The sequence below is a fragment of the Ambystoma mexicanum genome, chromosome 13, assembly GCF_040938575.1.
Source record: "Ambystoma mexicanum isolate Mex_15411 chromosome 13, UKY_AmexF1_1, whole genome shotgun sequence".
Lineage (NCBI taxonomy): Eukaryota > Metazoa > Chordata > Amphibia > Caudata > Ambystomatidae > Ambystoma > Ambystoma mexicanum.
The window spans coordinates 742,021,491-742,049,042 of NC_090938.1; the positions used below are offsets into that span (position 1 = coordinate 742,021,491).

At 46.4% G+C, this 27,552-nt stretch overlaps 1 protein-coding gene across 3 annotated transcripts in view; it reads left to right on the forward strand.

The window, feature by feature from the left end:
* The window catches only part of LOC138521878 (E3 ubiquitin-protein ligase TRIM39-like), a 164,476-nt gene that overhangs the window by 73,742 nt on the left and 63,182 nt on the right, over positions 1 to 27,552 (forward strand). For all 3 annotated transcript variants that reach the window (XM_069635038.1, XM_069635037.1, XM_069635039.1), the window contains 3 exons: positions 6,279 to 6,391; positions 13,150 to 13,170; positions 13,268 to 13,294. In XM_069635038.1, coding sequence (XP_069491139.1) covers positions 6,279 to 6,391; positions 13,150 to 13,170; positions 13,268 to 13,294 — 161 coding nt within the window. The remainder of the gene's footprint in view (positions 1 to 6,278; positions 6,392 to 13,149; positions 13,171 to 13,267; positions 13,295 to 27,552) is intronic.

The following is a 27,552-nucleotide window of genomic DNA, read 5'->3' on the forward strand; positions in this document are numbered from 1 at the left end:
TTCCGGGTTCTGTGTAAAGACGCGTAGGACTGGAGACGACTGGGCGCGTTTGATGACGCACCCTGTAACGTCACGGAGAGAGGCGGGGAATATGAATGCTTTGATAATGTCAGGCTTAGGGGCGGGAGATATGATTTAGTGTCGCAAAAGCAAGTCAGCCAGGTCAATAGCGCCAGTCATAGGATTATCACATAATGTCGGCGCACACTAGCCTGATTTATCGTTTCTTTAGTGGACAAAAAGTCGGGTGAGGCCCATAGGAAATTGTACTATCAGCGGACAAAAGGAGGGTTCTTAGAACACTTTCAACCTGACAACGAACAATACAAACAACGTTCTCAGAACACCCCCATTTTGTGTAATTGCAACCATTTCGGGACACCGCGAGTGTTCTTAGAACACATTCAACTTGACAGATTACAATACGGACAGCGTCCTCAGGACACCCCCAGTTTGTGTATTTACGAACATTTAAGTACACCGCGAGTGTTTTTAGCTCAATTTTACCTTCCTTGCGAACAAAAAGGACACATACTCCGTCCTCTGAACACCCCACCATTTAGTTTATTTACAAAATGTCAGAACAGCCGTGTTCTCCGCGGACAAATCGAACACAACAAAAGCGTATAGCACATAATAAAACAAAACATTGAACCTATCTCATACTCCCCCACCCTCCCCAAACACTCTTACACACCAACACACTCCACTAAATACAATTTTTAATCCAAGATTCACCGCGCTGTACGCGGTCGACGGCGAATACAAGATGGCGGGCGCCACACAAAATCTGACGCGCTCCATGCCCCATGCCGTCCAATCAGCGAACACGTTGCATGTCCGTGGACATGACGCAAGCCCATGGGCCAATCGGGGTGCTGTCCGCGGAGCGAACAGGGAAGTCCGTCTGCGAAGCGAACACAGATATCACTAATTTTTTTGCCTTACATTTTGGTCATTTTTTTAAAAACTACTGGACGGATTTACACCAAATTTACAAAAGCACGCTTTCGGGACCAAGCCGCCGCTACTGCCGCAAATTTGGTGTAAATCCGTCCAGCGGTTCGGGCTGTAGCCGTGCGCAAAGTTTTTTCCCATTATGTCTATAGGAAAAAACAAAAGTTTTGGGACCCCCCCCCTATAGCTTTGCCCCCCCGGACCAAACCTCTCCAAACTTTTCAAAGAATGCAGACTTAGCCATATACTTTTTTTGCAAAGTTTGGTGAGGATTCGTCCAGAGGGAGCAAAGTTATAAGCCACCCAAAAAGTGTTCTTCCTATGGAAACACCAACTTAACCATAACTACATGGACGCTACCGCGTCCATGTAATATCATAATAAATGAAAAACTGATAAGGAACTCAGCAATTTAGCAGCATATATTGAGATATTGAAATATTGAAATAATCAGGGTCACCATATCCTCGTCACCTTATGTGCCCCATTTACCCGGGGCGCAGATACGTTAAAGTGCATTTTCATTTCCTTCTTCATGTACCGTAATTAAATGTGTTTCCACCACCTTCCATGTACTATACAAGGCAATACGCAAACCCCTAATATAGGTATTTAAGTATTTCTTCCAGAATGACAAATCCTTAATGGTGTCAAGTTGTTATACGAATTTATTCAACTGTTTCATGTGTACTGGTCCCAATCTTACACATTCTGTCAAAACATGTGTAGCTGACTCAGTGTGTGCCTTATCAAGGCACACACGACATAAACACTCATCTTCTGGCAGAGCAAGTGAAGGGCCCAAAACACTGTACACCGGAATCCTATTAATACGTAATAGAAGAATGAATCTCCTCAATTGAATTGCAGGAAATAAGACTAAATAGGGTTGCTTCTTCTTGAAGGTGTATAACATATCAGGCACAAAGGTATAGCTTTTTAACAAGCTCAAATGTACCACATTTTCATTCCAGTCCCACAAGTCTAGGCGTCTTTCGAAGCAGCGCCGCAGATTGAAATATTCTTCTCCCCATTTGGGGATCCAACCTATATCTTTAAATAAAGAGTTCATACTCTTTCTAAAGCTGGATTTCATTTTCAATCTCTGCTCTAAATTACCTAGACTTTGTAGGAGAGGATTAGATGGTCCATTCATAATTTTTATGTACATGATAGATCTCTTCTTCAGGACCAAAGATTTGAGTGAATCAATACCAGCTGGAGCCTCAGTATAGCCATGAGGACACACTTAGGCAAACTCAGTAATTTCCTCCAAAATCTACCCTCAATCAGCTGGAGCCACTTTAAATCAATATCTACCAGACTCTCCAGGCCGTAAATGACAGCCGAACAAGACACTGTAGATACAGTTGTCTTATTCCAGCCAGCGAATATCCAGGACGGTACAATGCGTGTCATATATTTTAGGGCGACAGCCTCTTGTCTGGGACAAAAACAGGGGAAGGTCTGAGACATAGAGATTATAGAATAGAGGAGCCGTGACACAACGCTGGGCTTAACCACACACATTTGAATAACGGGCCTGGTCATAGCTCCACCACTATGCAGTCTCAGACACACTGTGTTGTTACTATGTAGTAACTAGATAATAGAGTATCCCAGATGGGCAGCCTAATAAATCTAATTTGCGCCAGAGCAAATCCCTCCTGACTGTATCAAAAGCTGCTTTGAAGTCGATAAAAATAGCATATAAACGGGGATTATTTGGGCCTTGTGCTTGCTTAATCAAGGAATCCACACTGGTATCTATCCAAAATACTAAAGGCCAAGAAAAAGTACCCACTTAGGGAAATCCCGTCCCCTGCACTCTAATGATGGCTTAAACAAGCTCAAGGTAATTATATTCCCAAATCGGGAAATCAATGTAAATTTTGTCAAAGAATTACAATCTATGTACGTACATAGTATTCAGAAACATAGGTTTTCAGGCAAACAGTAATTAAAAAATGCTTTAGGTACAATTCGAAAGTAGATTAGTTTTCCAACGAAGATTTATTTTTCATAAGCATATGCCCAACGCGTTTCGAGATAATGTTCTCTTCATCAGGGGCTGTAATAGTTCATGCAATAATCAAAGAAGTTTTCTAAAGAAATATATAAAAAAAACAATATTGTCAGAATACATGGTAATCAGACTTAATGTGTCAAAGACAAAAAATGCTCAGGTAAACAACATGGTGGATGATGTACAAGCAATAGCTCAATATTGTTAGAAGCTAGAACCAGCATTCTCAACATCTGCCTGAATATAACAGATTCAAAATGTTCTTATATATGTGGATGATTATCCCATTAGTGTCAAAAATTGCATAGTTAAAGAGGAACATCAATTTAGTGAATTATACCCAGGTGTAAAAACCTATCAATTCCAAGACGAATAAAAAACAGGCCTACCGTGTGTTCACTATAAGTAGGAGGTAGGTGAATTATTTGGAGGGTGTAGCATCCATGAAGAAAGTCTGTATCCCCTATAAGTGTAAAAGAAGGGGGGATGTAACTATGTAAAAGGTCCTGTTCGTCTTTTAAAGAAAGTAAATGGGGAGCTAAAGTCAAGATGGGCAGACTTACTGGAAAAAGTCCAGGAGACTGCTAACGTTCTCGTCCGTCGGACACCACAAAACTCCAGGGTGAATACGATGATATGAAGCAGAGATTTATCAAAAGAGGCTTTCCTGATGCAACCATTGATAAAACAGTCAGACGCATGGATACTCTATCTAGATCAGACCTATTAGAAGATAAACCTAAAAAATGTACAACTAGACCCATCCATACACTGAAATTCTCTAGTCAGAGTTATCAGATCAGAAGGATCATCACCAAGAATTGGGACTTAATCAAAGCAGACCCTAATCTCAACAGACTATTCCCGGAACCACCAATGTTGGCTTACAAAAGAGGAAAGAACCTGAGGGATATCTTGGTTAAAGCAGAAAAGAAAAAATCCTCAATTCAAACATCTCTGAGAAAACAAAAACCAGGAACCTACCCATGTTTACATTGTCAACATTGCTCAAATATCAAAGGAGAGTACATTCGCCATCCAAACAACGGCAAAAAAATACCTTTATCAGATTATGCCACATGTGACAGCAACAATGTTATCTACGCCTTAAGATGTCCCTGTGGGAAATATTATGTAGGCAAAACTATTAGGAAAGCCAAAGAACGTTGGACAGAGCACAAGTCCAATATTAGGACCAGCAATGTCAAATCATCATCATTTAGACATTTTAAGGAGAATGGACACAACATCTCACAACTAATATGATATGGCATTTGTAACGCGCCTATACACAAGTGTTTCAAGGCGCGACGAGGCAGGGAGGGGGGAACAGGGGGAGGACAGACACCGATCCTACTAGGCCAGGTGTCATTCAGACCGCGCAAGTGCAGGGGTAGGGGGAAGGGAAAAGTGCAGTACAAGGTAAGTAGAATAGAAATAAATAGATAAATAAATAAATAGGGCCAGCTGGTGGCAAGTGCAAGGTAAGTGCAGACAAATGCTGGGAAGGGGGGGCTGTAGGGATACAGAGAACAGTCCCGCAGTGCAGGGGTTGCCAGGGAGGCAGTGCAAGTGGAGAGTGGCTGGGCCCAGGACCGAGGTCGGTGAGAGTGGCCAAGTTTCAGATTCAGTGCAGAATTTAGTGAAGAATTAGCAGGGGAGAGGGAGAGAGAAAGCAGAAGCAGAGAGGAAGGTTTTGAGGTGCTTCCGGAACCGGAGATGGTTCTCCTCAAGTTTCAGGGAGGCAGGGAGGCTGTTCCAGAGGGAGGCTCCTGCCGCGGAGAGAGATCTACCCCCAGCTCGTTGCTTCGAGAAGCGGCTGACCCTGAGGGAGTTGGAGACGGATGAGCGAAGGGCTCGGGAAGGAAGATATTTAGGAAGAGAGAGTTGCAGGTATTTAGGCCCCAGGCCCCAGAAGGCCTTGTGGACAATGCAGAGGGTTTTGAACTTAATCCTCGCAGCCACTGGGAGCCAGTGTAGAGATTTCAGTCCTGGAGAGATACGGTCCCTGGGCTTGAGGCCAAGGACAAGTCTCGCAGTTCTGTTCTGGATCAGTTGCAGAGGGCGGAGAGTGGAGGCAGGCAGATTAAGATAGAGACTGTTACAGTAGTCCAGCTTCGAGAGAACCAGGGCTCGGGAGACAGTGAGCTTCTGGGGGAAGGAGAGGAAAGGAAGAATACCTCTAAGGAGGTGCAGCTGGTAGTGTGAATTCTTAGAGACGTCAGATATATGAGGAGAGAAGGAGAGTGTGGAGTCAAAGATGACCCTGAGGTTTTTTGCCTTGCAGGTAGGAGCAGGAAGAGGCCCAAGAGAGGCTGGCCAGAGAGCTGCAGGGAAGGAGGGAGTGGGTGTGCCGATGAGTAGAATCTCAGTCTTACTAGCATTAAGGCGGAGGTCGTTGAAGGCACACCATTCCTGGATAGCAGACAGACAGTCAGAGATGAGGGCCGGAGAGGAGGAGGTCGAGGGTAGCCTGAAAATGAGCTGGGTATCGTCCGCATAGCACTGAAAGTTGGGGCAGAGGGCGGCAAGAAGTGCCAGATACTGGTTGAAAAGCCAGGGAGAGAGATTAGATCCCTGGGGAACACCACAGGTGGAGAAAAAGATGTCAGAGAGGAAGGACCCAAGTTGGACCTGGGAGGGTCGATTGGAAAGGAAAGAGGTCAGCCACGCCAGAGCCTGACCAGTGATACCCAGGTTACCCGGAGACGGTTGAGCAGGATGGCATGGTTGACAGTGTCAAAGGCAGAAGAGAGATCAAGCAGAATGAGAACACACGGAGTGTTGGAGTCGAGGTTCAAGAGCAGGTCATCACGGATGTTCAGGAGAGCAGTTTCCGTGCTTCTGGCCGCTCTGAAGCCGGATTGGTGGTCATGAAGACTACCAACAGCTTCAGCATGGAGGTTAAGCTGGGAGATGGCCAGTTTCTCCAGGAGCTTGCCCAGGAAGGGAGTGATGGAGATTGGGCGATAGTTAGCCGGGCTAACTATCCAGGGCTCTGCTCTCCGGGGGTTTCTCATTCAGAATGTGCCTCCCAGTAGTGGCTCCTTTGCCCTTCCTCACTCCCCTGCTGGTCTCTTGTTTCTCATTTATCACACGTGTGGTGATGTCTACCCCTCTGTTTTATAGGGGATGTGCCTCCCCTCCCTTCCGCGCCTGTTGAGTCAGAGCCTTCCTTTCCCATCTTTAGGAATGGCGTCTTTTTCCTCCCCCTTATCTCACTGTTTAGACCCCCTTACTCTTACTTGTCACTGGAGGCCGAGGGTTATATACAGCATCTTTCTATAATTCTCAGGTGCAGTGAAGTGAAGGCTCTGAAGCCCCAGGAAGATGCCCCTGGAATGGAGACAACGCTGCAGAGCACCACGCGACATGCCCACCTGCAGGAGAAGCTCACGGAATTAAAAGGTAGATATGAGTCCAGGCCCACCCAAGAGGTGATGCTGATCGGGAAGGCTTTCCAACCATCTCAACGCACTTATTTAATTGAAATACTGCATGTAAATATGCACAGCTCAATGAAAAACAAATATGTCGGTATTCTTGTATATTGTATTGTATTGTTTTATTTGTTTTTTTTGTATTGCGCACCAGACCCACAGGTAGAAGGGCGCAGAGCATAAGATAATTCAAAGCTTAGTTACACAGAAAACATACAGAAATAACCAGTTAAACACAAAAGATGAATGTGGTACGCAAGTGAGAGTGACATAGGGAGATGCAATGTACAGAAAACATACAAATAAATCATAGTAGCCTTAGTAACATGAGGAGAAAAACTGTACAGTTTGAAGGCAGGTATTTACAAGTATTTACAGTCAGTATTGGCAGTCAAGGTGTAATACAGTGGCAAGTAGCAGCTATAGGTCTGAGTCTTTAAGCCATTTAATAGTATTCTTGCGGAAATTGTGGAAGGACTGGTCGACTCTTAGTGTCGGTGGTAGTGAGTTCCACAATTTAGCAGCCTTGACTGGGTAGCTACAGCCCCCGATTCTAGATAACTTAAATCTAGGAACTGCCAGGTAGTTGGTATTGGATAGTCTAGTGGTCCTAGTTGAAGCCATCTTGTTGAATCTTTCCAACAGGTAGCTAGGTGCAGCATTGTTTAAACATTTGTGGATTAGGGTCGCAATTTTCAGCTTAATTTTGTCATGTGTGGAGAGCCAGTTATATGCTCTTCGGGTCGTGGAGATGTGTTCTCGCTTGGCAATACCTAATGCGGCTCTAAGAGCATTATTTTGCAGGGTCTGGATTTTTTTAATGATTTGTTTATTAGCACCTATGAATAACGCATTGCAATAATCCAATTTTTATAAAATAAGAGCTTGGGCCAAGGTGATGCAACTGCTATTAGATAGAAAAGGTTTGCTGGCTCTAATCAATTTGCACGTGTAGGCTGTGGACGAGGCCACCGCGTTAACTTGCTTGTTGAGAGATAAGGTCGAGTCTAGGTAAAATCCTAAAGTCTTTACCTCCCTGGCCACAGAGATAATATTGTTATCAATATTGAAGGTGGAGTAGTTGGAACTTAATTTATTGAGGGATGCAGTAGTGCCCAGGATGATGATCTCAGTCTTGTCGTCATTGAGGCATAGACCGTGGGTAGCCATCCATGCCTGGATGACGAGATATATCCTGTTCACCAAAGCCAAATCCTTGTCGTAATCACCAGAAAGAGGTAAGAGGATCTGGGTGTCATCTGCATAGTTAGTGTAGGTGACACCCAGATGATCCAGATCATCAAAAAGGGGCTTGGTGAAGATATTGTAGAGAGTAGGTGAGACGCATGATCCCTGAGGCACTCCACAAGTGATGGGGATTGGGTCAGCGGCTGCAGTTGTTGAGAAGACTCTCATAGTCCGGTTACTAAGAAAGGATTGTATCCAGACTATAGCTTCCGCTGAAAAATGGGCGGCAGTGTCAAGGTGACTGCAAAGGACTCCATGGTCGACTAAGTCAAATACTGCGGAAAGATCCAATAGGAGAAGGAGGACGGGAGTCCCCTTATCTCTGATTTCGTCAATCTGTGCCTTTAAGTCTAGTAATGCTGTTTCGGTTCCATGCTGTGGCCGGAATCCAGACTGCCGTGAGACTAATAAGGTATTAGATTCCAAATGTTTTTGAATTTGTGAGTAAGCCATTTTATCTAATATTTTCAGCAGGAATGGCACAGTGGTGATGGGTCGGTAGTTAGTAGGGATATTTGGGTCCAATGTCTGTTTTTTTAGAAGTGGGAGCACCCACGATTCCTTGAGGTTAGCTGGAATTTTACCAGTAACGAATGAAGCGTTGATCAGTTTAGTGATTAACGGGGCCAAGTCTCTAGCGGCATCCTTTATGAGTTGTGCCGGGCAATGATCTCCCTTACAATTGGAGGGTTTGAGTGATAAGATAATATTTTCTGTATCAAGTGTAGTAACTTTGGAGAATTTGAAACGAGGGGGGTGGTCAAGGTTGTTAGGTGTGGTATCAGCCGTGGGGGGATATGTCCTGATTAATGACTCTTTTTTTCTTGGCAATTTTCGTTTGTAAAGTCATCACTTTATTGACTAGTGAGTGCTGTATATCCGAGCACCAAGGTTTATCTTTTCTACAATTATCCCGTGTGGGGATTGGGGTTTCAAGCTCTTTAAAGTATAGCAAAGAGTTCCTTCGTGCTTGACTTAGCCTGGGCTATTCTAGAATTGTAAACTAGTAGAGTATTTCCTTTTTATAGAGAGCCGATATAGTATGGAGGTTAGTTTTATTTTCCTCAGATGGAAGTAGTCTCCAGGTTACCTCGCATTGCCTTTTATTTTTCCGCAGAGTTTTCAGGTGTGGAGTGTACCAAGAATTCAAGTGTGCCTTAGGGTTACTTTGTTTTGTTTTTAAAGGTGCTATGGAGTCTAGGGAGGTGGACATAATTTGATTAAATTCTTTAACTAGGACATCCGGATCCATATGATCTGGGAGAGCATTGAGTGTAGGGAGAATCAGAGGGAGCAGGTTGTCAACTGTAATATTCTTTTTACTCCTAGTTAGAGTGGGAGGGGGAAGAGCAGGCATAGCAATAGGTCTTTCCGTACCTAGGGAGAAGGAGATCATGTAGTGGTCAGTCCAGATCTTGGGAGATATGGAGGATATTGTAGTCTTGCCATTGTGGTCTGCCACCCAATCTAGAGTACGGCCTTTGATATGGGTGGGGTCAAGCACTCTTTGAGTGAATCCTAGTTCAGTTAAGGTATTTGTCACACTGGCTGCCTTGGGGTCATTGAGGCCTAGATTCATATCTCCTAGTATTAGTACCTGAGAGGCATTTTTAAGGTTATTAGACACAATGTTAGAAATGTCTTCCTCAAAGGTACTAATATGGGCTGGGGGTCTGTACACCAGGTGAATCGTGAGAGTTTGGGTTTTATTAATAGTAAGTTTGGCTGTAAGGAGTTCACATGATTTGATTCGGTCAGAGTTATTAATCTGATAGGTAGATCCGCTTTGGTAATGAGGGCAATGCCTCCTCCTCGTGAGTCATTTCTATCGGCTCTAAGGATAGTGTAACCATTAGGTATAGCTAAGGAGAGAGCTGGGCCTGCCGCCGCATGTAGCCAAGATTCAGTAATTGCCAAAATGTCAAGGTTTTCAGATTGGATGATGTCCGCTGTCTCGGAGGCATGAGCTACCAGAGACCTAGCATTTAGCAGTGCACCTTTAAGGCAGTGGTTGGTAAGTGTTAAGGCTGGTAGGGCTTTAGGCTTTTGAGTCTTCGGTGTAGTATGGTTGAAGGAGTTATATGCAGAATGTGTCTTTCTAAGATCTACTTGTGTGGGATTAGAGGCTTCTAGGTGGGGATTCACCTTTTATTGGGGCAGGTAAGGGTTCTGGTTAAAGGTTCAAATTATTTTTGCAAGCCTTGAGCGGAGTCTATTATTTCTATCATGCGTGTTGCATGGGTAAGAGTTTAGTGTAAGTGGAGGTAAGGGCTCCATATTTGGTTTGGCTAATTGTATAGAATAGTTTGGAATTTTTGGGGGGGTAGTGAGTTGAGTAGTGCTACCATTAGGGATGGTATAGGCGAGATGTGCTAGGGGAGTAATGGATTTATTCGATGGACATGTTTTTAACAAGGGCAGTAGATACATTAGAATGAGCATTTTAAGTATGGGAGGAGCACTGAGTAAGGGTAGTAAAGGTCTGAGATTCAGCAGGTAGTAGTCGGACTGAGTCAAAACCCTGAATAAATTGGGGCTACCCTTGTATCTTGTGTAGTAGGCTGAGCAGGTGGGTAGGGTTCCTGGCCAGGCACGTTTACAGAAGAGTGCTGGCTCAATGAGCTTATGAGAGTGGATCTACCACTCTCATAAGCTTATGAGAGTGGTACTTGAATAGCGCACAGGTAGATAGCAACCAATGGAGAACGTCACAATGTATGAGTCCAGGTGAGGCTGGCTATTTGGTGTCGAGAGCCGCATACCCTGAATGCTATTACCTGGTGGACCGAGTGTTTAGAGAAATGCCTTATATGGCAAAGTCTTCGGTTTTTTCGTAAATTGCAGGCATAACCGTGCTGTGTGGTTGTGGTTTAGGATCGTGTGCCACAGTGCTGGCGCATAATGGGAGATTTCCTGTTTTTTTGCTTTTGGGCATTTATTTATTTCCAGTCTTGCCAGGGTGTGGCATCTGGAATTGCTCTGGCTTCCTAATGTGACCAGTTCCTTGGCTGGGTACAGGTGTGGCTGGGTTACCACAGCCTTGTATGTAATAAAGGCGATTTTAAAGATTATTTGGGCTGTTAGAAAGGTTGGGGGAAATGCAGTCAAAACTGTTTGATGCCGATGATTCGTGTGGTGTGAGGGTTGAGGGGAAAGGTCAGAGCGGAGTAGGTTTCCACTTCCAGGTGGCCTAGAACTGGGGAATACTGGAGGCCTGAAACCCGAGGCTGGCCAGAAAGATTTGATTTTGTGCAGTCCTGCTAGTAGCTACCAAGCCGTCTGGGCATTTTTCTCACTTGGGGATAGCTTTGGCATTAACTCTTCGAGGTCCATGCCAGCTACTCATGATTGGATGAGTGTTTGATTGGATGAGTGTTTGATTGGATGAGTGTTTGATTGGATGAGTATTTGATTGGTGGGGTTCCCAAGAAGCAAAAACCATGTTTTTTTGTGTGGTCGATTATAAGAAATGAACCGGTCATCCATGACTGCATGAAAAACTAAATGCATATACATTTCACTGATAATGCACTCGTTTACTTGTACATAAAACTCATCAAATCTAGCAAAATATATAGTGGTGTGAAAAAAGATGAATTGGAAAATTAAATTATAAATAGTTAAAATAACTCCTAAAAAAGGATAAATGGAAGGACTGACACAAATCATCATTAAAGAAGGGGAGGGGGAGAAGTTAGAAGGGGACAATAAAAGGCTAACCAGTCTTTTACCATTTTACTTCAGAGAACTTTAAAATAAATTATAATGCAGAAAAAATAAACCAAAAGGTTGTTGATATTAAAAGTAGACATGCCAAAGGCCTTTTTCCATTAAGAAAAATGTGTTGTGAAAATAAAGAGTTTTTATTTTGGTCAGAAGTATTGTGTTGAAAAGACCGATCCGGTAGAATATGTGTGGCTTGGACCCTCCCCTTCCTGCAGTGGAAACTGAGCGGTTCTGCAGTCGTGGCTGCAAGGGCTGTTGTCGCCCTATACCATGTGTTGGAGGTCGTAATGACGGATGTACATATGTTGATAGTGTACAGTTAGTAGTTTTGCTTACTTGTGATTTTCATTGATAAGAGTTGGTTCAAGGCCTAATAAATAGTAGTGCATTTGCTTACCTGTGATTTTCATTGATAAGAGTTGGTTCAAGGCCTAATAAATAGTAGTGCATTTGTATACATTCTGCCTAACTTGAGTTATTAGAGTGCTCTGTGCGTGCTTAATTAAACCCATCACCACCCACACTCTCCCAAGTCTAAGCCTTACTGCCCAGTCACATTACCTTGATAGAGTTTGGCTAGACATTAGTGTCGTCATGTTCACCAGAATACGGTGGCCTCTGAGAATCTATCCATAAGGCTGATTCTGAATATCTTATCTTTACCACCTCAGTAGACCATGTTTCCTGATTAGAGAACTCCAAAAGGCCAATAAAGACATTATTTATATCCTGAGAGCGGTGCATCAGGGACCCCTTGGCCTCTGAATAGTTTGAATACAGGTCTGACCGTACTCGTGACACAACAGTCTGGCCAACATTGTCTCAGGCATATCGACTTCCCCAGACTTCTGGACTTGGACCGGCTCAGATCATAATTTAGCTTCACGGTCGGCTAGAGCCTGAAACTTAGCATTAACGCCTTTAGGTCTTGTGGTGTTGGGGTAATAGGGTATGTTTGTTCCAATGCATGAAGTTACTCTCCCGATGCAGTCAATTGCAATCATTCAGATTTGAGAGATGCACAGGTAGGGGGTAATGCAATACCTCGGGGGTCACATTTAAAACCCCCCGAAGTATTGCTTGCAAGGACACTGAGCCAGTATTGGGTTCATAATAGGAGGTCCTTTTATCAGATATAGTGGCATGATATGCCTGATCCAATAAAGAGGCTACATTATCTCTGATCTTAATGCCCTTTTCCCTGGTCCTTTACTGTGTGCTGAGAATGTTAAGCTCTGAGAACGTGAAATCTGTGGGTGTGTGACCTCCCCTATGGGGTGCCGGGGAGGAAATGTCAAAACATGACAATTGACACCCATGGTGGTGGGGGTGCAGTGGTTGGAGCTGGAGGGGAGGAATTAGGGAAGGGCAGGGAGTGGGGGTGCAGTGGTGGGAGCTGGAGGGAAGGCATCAGGGAAGGGCAGGGAGTGGGTGGGTGAGAGCTGGAGGGGAGGCATTGGGGGAAGGGCAGGGAGTGGGGGTGCAGTGGTGGGAGCTGGGGGGAGGCATTAGGGGAAGGGCCGGGAGTGGGGGTGCAGTGGTGGGAGCTAGAGGGGAGGCATTAGGGGAAGGGCAGGGAGTGGGGTGCAGTGGTGGGAGCTGGAGGGGAGGCATTAGGGGAAGGGCAGGGAGTGGGGTGCAGTGGTGGGAGCTGGAGCAGAGGCATTGGGGGAAGGGCAGGGACTGCTGGGTTAGGTTTTACAGTAAAAAAGTTTGGGATCTAATACATCACTTGTTTTTCTTTTCCTACAGAAACATTTCCTGCAGAAATGGGTACGTTTAATTAATGGCAATAAATATATTTAACATACTTCAATGCCTCGCTGGTTTGTCTGATTTCACGAACCCTAAATGTTTTTCTTGCTTTCAGATTGGCGATACATGAAATCCTGTGAACGTGAGTACTTGTGATTTACAAATTCCAAACCCTAACCCTCCATGGGGCCTCCTGGATCTCAGGGGTCATCGTGAGGTGAGGCAGCTTGAGCCCCCTGCAGTGATACTCTGTCATAGGAAAGGAACATGAGTCACAGAGAGTCACCAGTAGGTGAGACGGCATGAGTCCTCTGCAGCGGCACTTGGGACAGATTCTGAGCCTGTGCTAAATGCCACATAGTAACACGTCATTCCCTCCTCCAAATCCTCCCATTCTGAGGGTGATGGGAAGAGTGGAGGAGAGATGTTGTGCAGCATCCAAGAAAAAACATGTAAAATATGTGCAGATGGAGCGCTGCCGGGTTACTGTGCGCAGAGCACCTCTGGTCAAAATGCAAAAAGAAAATACATATTTCTACAATACAGAAAGTGTCGGCGAGCTTGAAGAGTCTCGGCAGCACTTTCTGTAACGCAGAAAATGTGGCACTGGCAGCTTGAAAAGAAAACTTATTTCAGACAGTCAGAATGTTTTATGGAAAAGCTAACACTTTGTAAGGAATGCCGCCTCTTTTCATAACTAACAACACCTCCAGTGTGCTGTTAATTAACGCCTCTTCAGGCTGGTGCAGAAAGTGTGCTCTAAACTTCTGAATACAGTCCTGTGGTTGGCAAGGCTAGGCTGTAAATCCCGGCTTTGCAGGAGTGGCAGACTTGATATATTGCCGCCACTCTCGGACACAGCACTTTTCCATTTTAACATGCACCTCTGAATCAGGCCTAGAGACACATCACTTTTCCATTTTAACATGCACCTCTGAATCAGGCCTAGAGACACATCACTTTTCCATTTTAACATGCACCTCTGAATCAGGCCTAGAGACACATCACTTTTCCATTTTAACATGCACCTCTGAATCAGGCCTAGAGACACATCACTTTTCCATTTTAACACGCACCTCTGAATCAGGCCCACATCTGCAGTGCAACTGGCAGGAAAGTGATGCTGGGGTTGATTAAGGCCTCTGCACTGCAAGTGTCTTGTGAATCTAATTCGGGATCGCTGATCAAGCAAACAGCCTTATCGATATTACCTGGATTCCAACTCACCCTTGGTTTATAGTAATGTTGCTAATAGGGTCACTATCATGAACCGGCTCACTGTAATTTATATAGGAGAGGAGGGGAAAGTGGTCACTTTCTGTTCTTGTTAAGACCTTCATATTTGGGTACATGTTGATGTTTGCAAAGACATACTCGATAGTCGATGCACTATTGTCAGTCACTCTGGTATATTACTCCGGTGAAACGCCTGGGCAAAGACCGTCTAGCATGATAAAGCCTCAGGAGTAAATCATAAAAGTTGATGATTAATAGATAAGTTTTATGGCCACACTTCGGGGCCCAATTAATAATAGCAGCAAACACTTAGTCGCCTGAAGTGCTGATCTTGGTGATTTGGTAAGAATTATCAACACTAATGATCAATGCTCCTTTTGGTTGCCCCTGAATCCCCTTGTGGCCATAGTTTGAATGGAATGGCAGCTGCCAATTTCCACGTTATCCTGGAGCCAGGTTTCCTGTAATGCCACTACACAGAAATTGGGGATGTTCTCTAATAAACCATCAGGTTCAGTGAAGTGGGAGAAGCCTCGGGTGTTCCAGGACAAAATGGTAAAAGTGTGGCTAGGATTCACATGGATTTTGTGGTTGTAGAATTGAAGGTAACCACTGTCAGCTGGTAGCAGCCAACCCTTCTTTATCTTCTAAGGGAGAATGAACACCAACATGGCTTAACCAAAGAGCATCAATGGCGACAGTAATAGCGTTGCCTTGTGAGCTGGGAGATAGTTTTGATCGATTAAGGTTGACTCTCATAGGTTGGATGTAGAGGGTCTAGTTGAAAGCAAAGGAACAGGTCTACTAGATTACAGTACCCCCCTAACTAGATGCAGCCCAAACTTTCTAGATGGAGCTTTAACAATAGAACAGTCATAACCTAATTTTCCCAAATTAGCATCATGTGACGTGACACAATCTAGTCCAGCGGGATTGTGAAAATAAACTATTGCGCTAGCATAGTACGTCTTCTATGAGGTCAACAATCACGATGTCCTCCGTTTGTAGACACCGCAGAGGAATGATGTCATGGACTAAATGGAAGATGGTTGTTCGATTTGGATAATAGTCCCGACTAACATAAAAACGGCTCCTTACTTTGAGGGCCAAGCAGTCAGCGTCCGAATTAGAATGAGGTTGGTAGAGGTCCCTCTTCCCATTTACTGATTTAGCAAGACCATTTCCCTTCATGGACGGATAGTAGGTGGAGCCGTTAGGGTGCGTGTCTGAAGCAATGGCGTTAGATGTTATCCCATGATTGTCCTCTTGAAAAGGGTTTCCCAAAACTTCCAGAATGTGGGAATCTTCCGGTAATGTTTGGCAATTAATAGTCTCTGTAGTCTGTATAAATGAACCAGTGCTTTTAGGGTGAACAGGAGTTCCTGCTAATGCTGTCTTTATTTCTGGAGGCACCTCTAGTAGAAAGAGTATTGGACTCAGCAGCTGGAAGTCTTTTGATGTAGTTTTGTTTTTTAGTAGGATGTTAAGCGGAAACTTTGGCCTTATTTCCTTCTAATGGTAGAGTGTCATATGAGCCCTGGTCATTGATCACAAGGGAAGTAACTCTGGAGCTGGAATTAATCAAGCCAGGCGTGTTGCTCAGGCTGCATTGCCACTAAAATCAGCCTATTTAGTATGAGCCATTTTCTTGTGCGCCTTCTTTTTGCTCTTTTTACCATTCTTTATTTATTTGTTAGCAGGTTCATTAGTGATGGAGTCCTCCTTTGACTCATTGTTGTCGATGATCACACAGTTATCCAATCTTAAGGACTGAGCGTAGTCGCCTCCCACATTAAACGATTGCAGGAGTCCTTGACAATGAGCTCCTGTGGAATTTACCGGCATTTACCAGGTGTAAATAGTAGGCGGAGTCCGTAGGAATCCATTGGTTTAATGCCAGCATGGAATTGTGTGCTGCTGGTGTTAAACCATGTGCTTTTTTGGGATGGAGCAAGGATATATGATGGACAGTGTTATTCTGTTCAGTGCCCCAGTCTCCTGAAAACAAAAAGAAAATCCCAAACATTGGAAAAAAGACAGGATTTCATGTGTAATGCCTGTCTTTACACTTTTTCCCATCCAGGGTTTTGCAAAATGACCCACTGTCTTTCTTCCTTACTCTCTCTCTCTCTCTTTCATTCTCTTTATCATCCCTCTTTCCAACTTTTCCCTTGCTGCTTTTTCGTGATGTCCATATTCTCCCATCACTCGCTCTCATTTATCTGTTTCTCATCTATGCTTGTTTCTCCTGGTCTCTCTGTCTCTCATCTCTACTTGTTTCTGTTGGTCTCTCATCTCTGCTTGTTTCTCACTGTCCCTCTGTCTCTCCTCTCTGCTTGTTTCTCCTGTCTCTCATCTCTGCTTGCTTCTCCCGGTCTCTCTGTCTCTCATCTCTGCTTGCTTCTCCCGGTCTCTCTGTCTCTCATCTCTGCTCGTTTCTCCCAGTCTCTCTGTCTCTCACCTCTACTTGTTTCTCCCTGTCTCTCATCTCTGCTTGTTTCTCCCGGTATCTCTGTCTCTCATCTCTGCTTGTTTCTCCCAGTTTCTCTGTCTCTCATCTCTACTTGTTTCTCCCTGTCTCTCATCACCGCTTGCTTCTCCCGGTCTCTCATCTCTGCTTTTTGCTCCCTGTCTCTCATCTCTGCTTGTTTCTCCCTGTCTCTCATCTCTGCTTGTTTCTCCCTGTCTGTCTCTCATCTCTACTTGTTTCTCTGTGTCTCTCATCTCTGCTTGTTTCTCCTGGTCTCTCTGTCTCTCATCTCTGCGTTTTGCTCCCTGTCTCTAATCTCTGCTTGTTTCTCCCTGTCTCTCCTCTCTGCTTGTTTCTCCCTGTCTCTCCTCTCTGCTTGTTTCTCCCGGTCTCTGTCTTTCATCTCTACGTGTTTCTCCCCGTCTCATCTCTGCTTGTTTCTCACGGTCTCTCTGGCTCTCATCTCTGATTGTTTCTCCCGGTCTCTCATCTCTGCTTGTTTCTCCCGGTCTCTCTGTCTCTCATCTCTACGTGTTTCTCTCTGTCTCTCATCGCTGCTTGTTGCTCCCTGTATCCCCTGTGCCTCTTCCTCTTGTTCCTCCTATTACTTTGTTTATCCTACTTGCCTCTCTTTCCATTATGTCTGCTTCTTTCTCCCTGTGTCTGTCTCTCCTCTGCCTCTTCCCTGTCCCTCTCCTCTGTCTCTCCATCTCTCCTCTCCTGTCTTTTGATCTTGGTCCCCCTGTTACTACCTCTCTCATACCTGCCTCTCTCTCCTCTCTGCCTCTTGCTCATGTGCCTCCCATCTCTCTCTCTCTCTTTCCTATCTGCTTCTCTCTCCACTCTGCCTCCTTCTTCCTCTCTATCTTCGTTGCCTGCTGCTTTCTCTCTCTCTTCCACTCACTCTTTCTCTTCACATTGCCCTCTCACTCTCCCTACTCATCTGTGTCTTTGTACTCTGTCTCCTGCTGTTTCTCTCCCTGTTCTGCTTATCTTTCTCTCTTCCCTGCCCAGTTTTCTCTCCCTCTCCTTTGTCTCTGCTTTTCTCTCTTGCTATGTTTTCTTTCTCTCTATCTCCTCCTGTCTCAACCATTTACATTTCAATATGCCTGTCTCTCTGCCAGTGTTTCTTTCTCTCACCCTATTATTATAATTATAATATAATCATTCTTGTCTCTATAGCTCCTCCTTGCCTGTTGCTCTCTTTATTTCATGCTATCTTTTTCTCTGCCTGCTTATCTTTCTTTTTGCTGTGTTTCTCTGTCTGGCTGTCTTTCTTGCTTGCTGTGTTTCTCTCTGCCTGTCTTTCATTCTTGCTGTGTTTCGCTCCGCTTTTCCCTCTTTTCTTGCTGTATTTCTTTGTCTACCTTTCTTTCCTGTTCTTTCTCTCTGCCTTTCTTTTTTGCTATCTGTGCCTCTTCCCGCTTCCTGTCTTTGGTCATTGCTGTGTTTCCCTTGGCCTGCCTATCTTTCTTTCTTGCTTTATTTCTGTCTTTCTTTCTTGCTTGTTCTGTATCTCTTTGCCTACATTTATTTTTTGCTATATTTCCTCTGTTTGCTCCCTGTCTGTCTTTCTGTTTTGCTCTGTTTCTCACTGCCTCTCCCTTTCTTTATTGGTGTGTTCCCCTCTTTGCAGTTCTCCCTTTCTTTCTTGGTGTGTTTCCCTCTTTGCATCTCTCCCTTTCTTTCCTGCTGTGTTTCTCTCTGCCTGTCTTTCATTATTGCTGTGTGTCTCTCTGCCTGTCTTTCATTATAGCTGTTTTTCTCTCTGCCTGTCTTTCATTATCGCTGTGTTTCTCCATGTCACATGTCTCCACTGTACCAGAAACAAATCCGTGCATACAAGAATGAAATTCAAAAGGCAAAGAAAAGACATTATGATGACAGAATCAACAATGCCACCAAAACACAAAAAGAAATGTTAGAAATGAGAAACCCACCAGGCTGTGATAACACCCCAACCCCCTCAGAAAAACTATGCAACGACCTGGCAGATCACTTAAAAAAAAAAAATCAACAACATCCGGCAAACCATACAAAAGCGACCAACCAACCACAACATACAACCCAACAAACTCAACTCGGAACCGCAACACAAACTCTGAAGCTTTCCTGAAATATCAGCAGAGGCATTCGCAATGCTGGTTAAACGAAGCAAGAAAGCGGGATCACCCATGGACCCATGTCCCCCAGACATCTACAAATCAATCCTCGAGCAAGGATCGCCAGCAGAACACTACAGAAACCTTCTAAATCTATCACTATCAACAGGGACTGTACCGAAGATCTTCAAATCAGCATACATCAAGCCACTCTTAAAAAACACAAGTGGTGACGCAGATGACCTTTCCAACTACAGGCCGATCTCTAACATCCCCTACCCAGCGAAACTTCTAGAAACCTACGTATATAATCTAACCCAAGAACACGTAGAAAAACACCACCTGCTGGACCAAGCTCAAATCGGTTTCAGACCAGCGAGAGGAACGGAAACAGCACTACTATCCATCTGGGACGACCTCAAAACTAACGCAGACTCAAACACTACTTCAGCCCTTATTCTGCTCGACCTCTCCGCAGCCTTCGACACAGTTAACCACGACACCCTGAACAAAAGACTAGAAAACATAGGCATAACAGACACAGCACTACGCTGGACCAAATCATTCCTAGCAGACAGGACAGAAACCGTTTGGATCAAACCTTTCAAATCCACTCCACGAGTTAACGATTGTGGAGTACCACAAGGATCCTCACTATCTCCACTATATTTCAACATCTACCAGACTCCGGTCATCAGAATTTTCAAAAAATACAACATTACATGTTACAACTACGCAGATGACACTCAGATCATCTACAAAATCAAAGACACCGATGCCGACCATTCAACCCTTACCGACTGTCTGAAAGAAGTCTTCGACTGGATGGATGCCAACAACCTGAAAATCAACCCAGGAAAGACAGAAATCATGATCGTATCCAAAGACCAAGAGAACGAAACCACCATCCCGTGGCCTACGGAAATGGGAAACGCACCAACACCATCGAAGGTAGTAAAAAATCTGGGAGTCCTAATGGACAACAACCTAACCCTGGAGCCACAAATAAACGCAACAGTGAAAAAATGCTTTTTCCTCCTCCGAACGGCAAGAAGAATTCTACCTTTCCTCTCCTTCGCGCACAAAACACTCACTATCGCCGCCCTATATCATGTCTAAAGTAGACTATGCAAACAGCCTCTACCTCGGAATACCTGAATACCTCCTGAAGAAACTACAACGGATCCGAAATGCAGCAGCAAGACTACTCCTCAAACTATCCAGAAGAGATTGCATCACTCCAGCCCTAAAAACCTTACACTGGCTCCCAATTAAACATTGCATCACCTTCAAAACAATGTGCATAACGCACAGGGCAGTCAGCGGACAAGGAGCAGAATTCCTACAAAAGAAAATAAGTCTACAAACCAACGAGACCCCTCCGATCGAGCAACGAAATCCGCCTGGAACTCAAACCATACCTCAAGAAAAAACTTGAAGGCACCTCCTTCTACCACTTAGCCGCAAAAACAACAGCATCCCAAAGGAAATAAGAAACACTGAAGATCACCTAAAATTCAGGAAATCACTAAAAACCTGGCTCTACAACACCACAGACTAAACCTGGAAAACGAAACTGGTAAAAAGGATAACTAAACCGAAAAGACACGTACACCCCTGACCGGGGAGAGCAAAGCCCACGGTAGCTGGACGGGTGACATCGGATAGACAGGAACACAGGCAGCACGCACGGAGACTGAGTCAACTAACACAGACAATCCCACCAACACCTTCGCCCACCCCTTAATTAATTACCGCCAGGTACCACATTGGTGTGGGATTACCAAGACACTGGCAATCTCCCCCACTACCTGAGAGGTTGTCATTGGCAGGCCCACTAGAGTCTAAATGGAGGATAAGGGGAGCTATCAGAGAGCATATTAGAGGCGGGGGCTAGAGGAGTATGGAACCTGCATGCCAGTCAGACCCAGATCAGGACAGAGCCGCAACAGGGGAGACTACGCAAGCCGAGCGCTCCAATTCAGGATAGAGACGCAAACTAACCAACCCTACTAACAATTTCCCTTTCTGCATACACCTCTCAAACTCCAAACCAAACACAACCAAAACCTACAGCACAACAAACCGCACAAACTACTCTACATGGCAACAACAAAACAAAAACGCACATAGCCTTGCACAACAGTACACGACGACTACCGGCCGCAAACACCCCAGGCCCAGCCAACGGACCCACCGGGCTGAGGCCGCCAACAGCACATCACTGCTCTCTTGCACTTTTCCTGCTTCCTCCCACTAACTCATCCTCCCCTCCTCTTTCAGAGCCGCCAGAGCGCCAAAGGACCACTACGGTGGTGATAGTGCGCGGTACAAATGTCCTTTAACATTAACATGTCTGCCTCTCTCTTTCATGCTGTTTCTCTCTGCCTGTCTTTCTTTCTTGCTGTGTTTCTCTTCCTGCTAATCATTCTTTCTTGCTGTGTTTCTCCATGCCTGTCTTTCATTATTGCTGTGTTTCTCTCTGCTCGTCTTTCATTATCGCTGTGTTTCTCCGTGCATGCCTGTCTATCATTATCGCTGTGTTTCTCCATGCATGCCTGTCTATCATTATCGCTGTGTTTCTCCAGGCCTGCCTTTTTCTTTAGTGCTGTGTTTCTCTCTTTGCCTGCCTTTGTTTTATTCTATTTTAAAAATTTTATTAACGTGCTACATAACTATACAAACAACCGTTTTTTCAGCACACAATACAAAAACATTAACCCCCCCCACTTTTCCTAACCATCAGCTCGAACTGTAATTAGTGATTTACTTCCACCCACCCATTCAGTCCCACCCTTCATTATCTACTACCCGTCTAAAATCAACATTATTTTCCTCCACAAGATAGTAAAATAGATAATGCAAGCTTCATTATTACCATTTAAAAACAACATCCACAATACGTCATCCACAATACGTCATCCCGTTCAGATATTCCGGCAGCGGTACATGCGGCGGCCCTCAAGGGCCCTACAGCGTCACAGTTCATTAGGAGATGTTTCGCTGTTTCAATTTTGAGTTCCCCACAAAGCCTGCAGTAACGGAGTGTCCGCGATATATGGGCCGTGATATATATTGGCCCAAGCACTGGTTATTTCCAAGGACTTGGCCACATTTGTTTTAATCTTAAAATAGTCCCACACCAAGGGATTGCCCACAACATTGTGAATATAATTAGGGAGTCGAGCTCGTTGTGTGATATAACCAAGGAATAAAAACACAAGACCTTTTCCCAGAAAGTTTAGTTTTCAGTTGTTCATGAATTTTGGAAGATGATGTTTTTCATGTGCAGTTTGTGTTGTACATAACTGGTACTCTCACCTGAACCAATTGTCAGGGGGTGCCAGTGATCCACCATAGCCAAGATATTCGCCAGATTACTATTTGGCATAAGATGGACCTTAGTCCTGGCAGCCTCAGATATGTGCCAGTTTAGGGAGCCACTAGTTGCATTAGTCAGTTTCCAGTGGATGTTGGCACAAGACAGCTGAAATCTCGCATCCCATGGGGCCAGTTCGAGTTCAAGGTAAATCGGCTCTACAGGAGCACGCGCAGGAAGGCGAAAGAGTTTCTTTAAAAGCTTACTCTCCAATCTGCTTAGCGACGCAATGTTCCCAAAAGCCCAAACCTCTGAGCCATACAGGAGTATAGGTAGGATCCTGGCCACATACAATCATGCCAGTATCCCGAGGGAATATCCCCCTCCACCCCTGGCCATCTTGAACAATCCCCCTAGGGCCTGGGCGCATTTCCACTCAAGTATCTCAAGATGGAATGCCCTGGTTCCTCCTGTCGAGCACAACTCCAAGATATTTATATTCGTCGACTACCTCTAGTTTTTTTTCTTCAAGGTACCATTCAAAACGCTGGGCTTTTGCACATGCTGCGGTGAATAAATCATGATTTTAGCTTTAATAGACAAGGAGTAAAGGTCAGAATATTCCTTAAGTTTAGACAAGCAGCCTGCAGCCCTACAGGAGTGAGGTCGAGCAGGACAATATCATCTGCATAACCCATCCATTGTAGGGAAAGGTTCCCCAATTTAGGCGGGATAGAGGTAGGGTTATGCAGCGCCGATCCCATGTCGGCCTTGTAGAGATTGTAGAGCAGGGGTGCTAGTATGCATCCTTGTTTTAAACCCTGGTAGGTTGAAATCCACGGTGATGTCCTACCTGCTTTGTCCAGGCGTACTCTGACTCTAGTCCCATCGTGAAGTGCGACTATCATAGAGTGGAGACCTGCTGGAATATTCCAACTCGCCAGCTTATTCCAAAGCCTATGCCTATCAACAGAGTCGAAGGCAGCACTGTAGTCTATTAATGCCACATACACTGTTCTCCAACGAATACTCCAGGGTTGTTCGATCACCGTTAACAGCGCGAGGCAATTGGTGGATGTACTCGGGGCCCTTTTGAAAGCCAGTCTGGTTGAACGGTATTAGGTTCAAGCTGTCTGCCCAATTCCACAATTCCTCCAATAAGAGACAAGTGAAGTTTTTTAATGGGGCGTCTAGCATGGCCAACAGCCAGTAATTGCTCGGATAAATCCTATTGCCCTTCTTCCAAATAGGCACAATGGCACTGTCCCGCCAGGATCGCGGAATCAATGGCACTTCTGTGATTCAGCAAAATAACCAGTGAAGGGCATTAGCCCAATGGGTAGCATCGGCTTTGATCAGAGTACTACAAATACCATCCAGACCGGGTGCTCTGGAGGTTTTACTTCTCCCGATTAGTCTAAGAACATCAGCCGGACCCTTGGAGTAAGCCCACTTATTCTCAGATAAGTTTGTGAGGGTTTCCACTGTCGCACCACTCCCAACTATATCCACCGTGGCAACTCTCCCCAAGGTGTTGCCAATGAAATCAATCCAAGCTGTTTCCGAAACACCGACTAAATTACATCTCACGTGGGAATCGCCATCAACGATCTTCCAAAACTGGCGAGTGTCATTAGATATAGCACAATCCACCAATGAACGCCAGCGAAGGCATTCCAGTTCATATCTACGGCACCTCAACCATTTACAATATTGGCCTCTTTGACCCGTGAGGCATGTTCTGTAGCAGTCTTTCCTTACGAGCTAGTTCTCTAAGGAGAACAGAGTTCCTTTCTCCTCATGGTGGTTTGCTTATCAAACGAGTGTTTGTGGGACCCAGCAGTGGACACACGAGCCTTAGAGTTCCTTTCAATGAGGAAATTAGTAATAACCACTGGATCAGGACAGCAAAATCCATAACAGCATTAATGGCGCAGGTTTTAGAGCATTCGAGGGAAGTTACCTCGCAATCCTCTATGTATCCAAGCAGAGCCGACCGCATAGGGGCCTGGATCGAAGAAAGATTTTGTGCGTTCCATGAGACACGTTTCAAGGCGGCATTGACTCTAAACTCCCCGTCGGCTGACATAGTCTGAGGTGCTTCATGTCAGTTCAGACTCACTCGAAGCGGAAAGTGATCGCTCTCCATTCTGAAGATCACACTCATGTCAAGTATCAATGAGCAGGAATTCACAACAAAGACGTAATCCAGTATACTACTCGATTTTTGTCCCGTGCGAGTATATTGTGGCGGGCAGTCGGACGGCACAGATGCATTTAGCATCTTAAACCCACACGAGTATAAGATGCTTGCCCACTCCAAGCCCCTCTTACAGCAACGTGAGAGCAGATCCTCTGTCAGAATGATCTCAGAGGTGGCTTCACAGTCTGGGCGGGACAATTCCCTCAGTATTCTGGAAATTAAGTCCCCACAGATTATACATGGGGTACATCCAAGCTTACACTGGAGGTATAAGTCCAACTCTCACATCACCATCTCCCATGGGGTCCTATAGGGGGGATCATAGACGTTCACAACAATAAGTTCACTGGACACCCCACAGAGTGAACCAATTGGAAAGGTAATCTTACCAACTAACAAACTAGGAGAAGTAGTAACAATCTCCACCACAATAAGGGGGCTCTTAACTGCGAGCAGTAGGCCTCCCTTGGGGCGACCCCGTAGACCCTTGGTCGCCAGCTTATGGGAAGATTGCCAACCATCAATGACATATTCTTCATTCTCCAGCATGGCGTCTGGCACGGATTCACATGCTCATGAATATTCCCCGTTGTCAGGCTGGGAATCCTCGGTAAAGAAAAAATCAGTATCAGTTTCGTTTCTGATCTGTCTTTCCTAGTAGTAACCAATCACTGATCTCTGGGTCATACTGCCCCTAGCCAATGACTGCCCTCTCCCTAAGCCCCTCCTCTGGCAGCCATCCTCAGATTTTTACCGCACGTTCAAGTGTTGGGAGTCCTCGTGCTTAGCTCTCAAGCTTTTACTGTGTGTTTCGCGCTTTTTCAGGAGAATTTTCTCATTTTTTCGGTTAATCGAGCCTCAAGCTCCACCGTTTCTACTTCCGATCAACGGGGGCCCGTTTCGGAATTTTCTACGCCCCTTAAGGGTGAAGTTTTCGTCGAGTTACGCTTCTTGGAGGATTCCAGAAGACTTGCGGCCTACACGGACATGGCCCAGGACAAGAGCTCGTCGCCCGGATCCAAGCTGTTCAGGAGCTGCCCTGGATGCGGGTTACAGAATGTTTTCAAGGAGGACGAACATTCGAGATGCCTCTACTGCCTCCACGAGGATAAGGCGCACGTAGAGAAGGACTGTGTGTTCTGCAAGAACCTGTCGGAACGGACCATGAGGGACCGTCGATCCCGCCTCGCCAGCTGGTTGGCAGCAGGTGAGAAGAAGAAAGGGTCTGAGCGGTCTTCTAAGTCCTGTGAGGGCGCCCCGGCGACGGGGGCCCAACAGAAAGCAAAGCACTGCGAGTCCGCGGGCTCCGGGAGCGCCGAAAGGTCGGGCTCTTCGGTTGCCAGGCAGGGCGCGCCTTCCCCGGCACCATCAACCGCGAGCCAACGCTCTGGTTCGGGGAAGAGGAAGTCCGAGAACCCGGGTAAGCTTTGGGAGAAGCCCCGGCCGATCTCGACGGAGGGGGAGCGAGGCGATGTCCCTCCCCCCAAGGTGAAGGCCCAGGACGCACCTAAGGTGGTGAAGGCCCTTACCCATCAGGCGAAGGCCTCTATCGAGGGAATCGCGGCATCCCTGGCGAAGCCAGCAGAGGCTCCGCCAGTGGAGGCGACCTCGGGGCCCAGAGTCTCCCTGCCACCACGGAGGGAAGCCTCTTTCCGGCCCATCGATAAGACCCCCGTGAAGACCCCGGTGGAAAAAGAGGGGGGGGGGCACGGTGGCCATCACGGATTCGGAGTCAGCCTCTGAGGAGGAGCTGGTGCAAGCCGTGAGGAACCTCAACGAGAGATTCGAGAAGGTTCATACCCAAGGGGCAGCCCCCCGGGAGATAGTCGAGGAGATCGACGAGGACGACGAGCAGCCTGCTCTCCCGTCGCAGCCAGTGCCCGAGCCTCAGGATAGCTCGGCGGCCATTTTGTTGGCGATCCAATCCTTATGCACGGAGATAAGGACGAGATTACCACGGACCCCGACGGAGGTTCCAGAACCAGGCCCGTCGGGAAGCCCCCCCGAACAAGCGGAGGAGGATCCACCCCGCCCCGCCCTTCGTGCCCGCAAGGCCTGCGGAGCCCTCTTCTCCCTCGCCTGACCCCGGATCGGACACGGCGACGGATACAGCGACGGGGACGGACGACGACGGTGGCGACGACGGAACAGGCCTCCCGTCGCCTACCCCACGGGCTTCTCCCCCCGACGAAATTGGCTCGTTCCACGCCATGATCGCCAGGGCGTCCGAGCTGTTCCAGCTCTGCCCGGAGGAACAGAAGAAGTAAGGCTTCCTCTATCAGCGGCGGGAAGCCAAGAGAAAAACGGTCCTCGTGGTACCGTTGCTCGACGACATTTGGGACGAGGGGCTTGTCGTCCTGAAGAATCCTTCCACGGCGCCCGCAAAAAGGGACCGGTACGAGAAGAAGTACCGGGTCCCCGACACCGCCCCCCTGTGCCTCAGGGCCCAGCCAACGCAGGATTCGGTCGTTTCGGCAGCCGGCAAGAAGAAAGCGGGGGGGGGCAGCAGCTTCAACCTCCACTTCCCTGCCGGACGGCGAGGGAAAGGAATTGGACGCCATGGGGCGACGGGTCATTTCGTCGGCGGCGACGACGATCAAGGCGGCCATCGCCTTGGCTATTGTTGCCCGTTAAGATAGGGAGCTTTGGTTCAAAATAGCCCCCCTACTGGACTTCCTACCAGACGACAAGAGGGCGGAGGCCCTAGGGATTCTGCAGGAAGGCGAACTGGCGTCGGACCACGCCATAACGGTGGCAACGGACATTGCCGATACCGGTTTTCGCCAACTGGGCAACGGGGTTTGCCTGCGACGACGAGGATGGCTCAGGGCGACTGACTTCCGTCAAGACGTCCAGACCAGGGTGATGGACATGCCGTTCGACGGCAACAACCTGTTTGGGAAGACGGTGGATGAGTCTCTTCAGGCCATCAAGACGGACACGGAAATGGCCCGAGCCCTGGGAGCCCTTCAGCAGCGACGGCCCTTTCGGCGTTCTGGAGGCAGACAGGGGGCCTCCAGAGGATCCAGCGGTGGCTCCTCTACCTATCGCCAGGTGGCCCGCTCCTCGT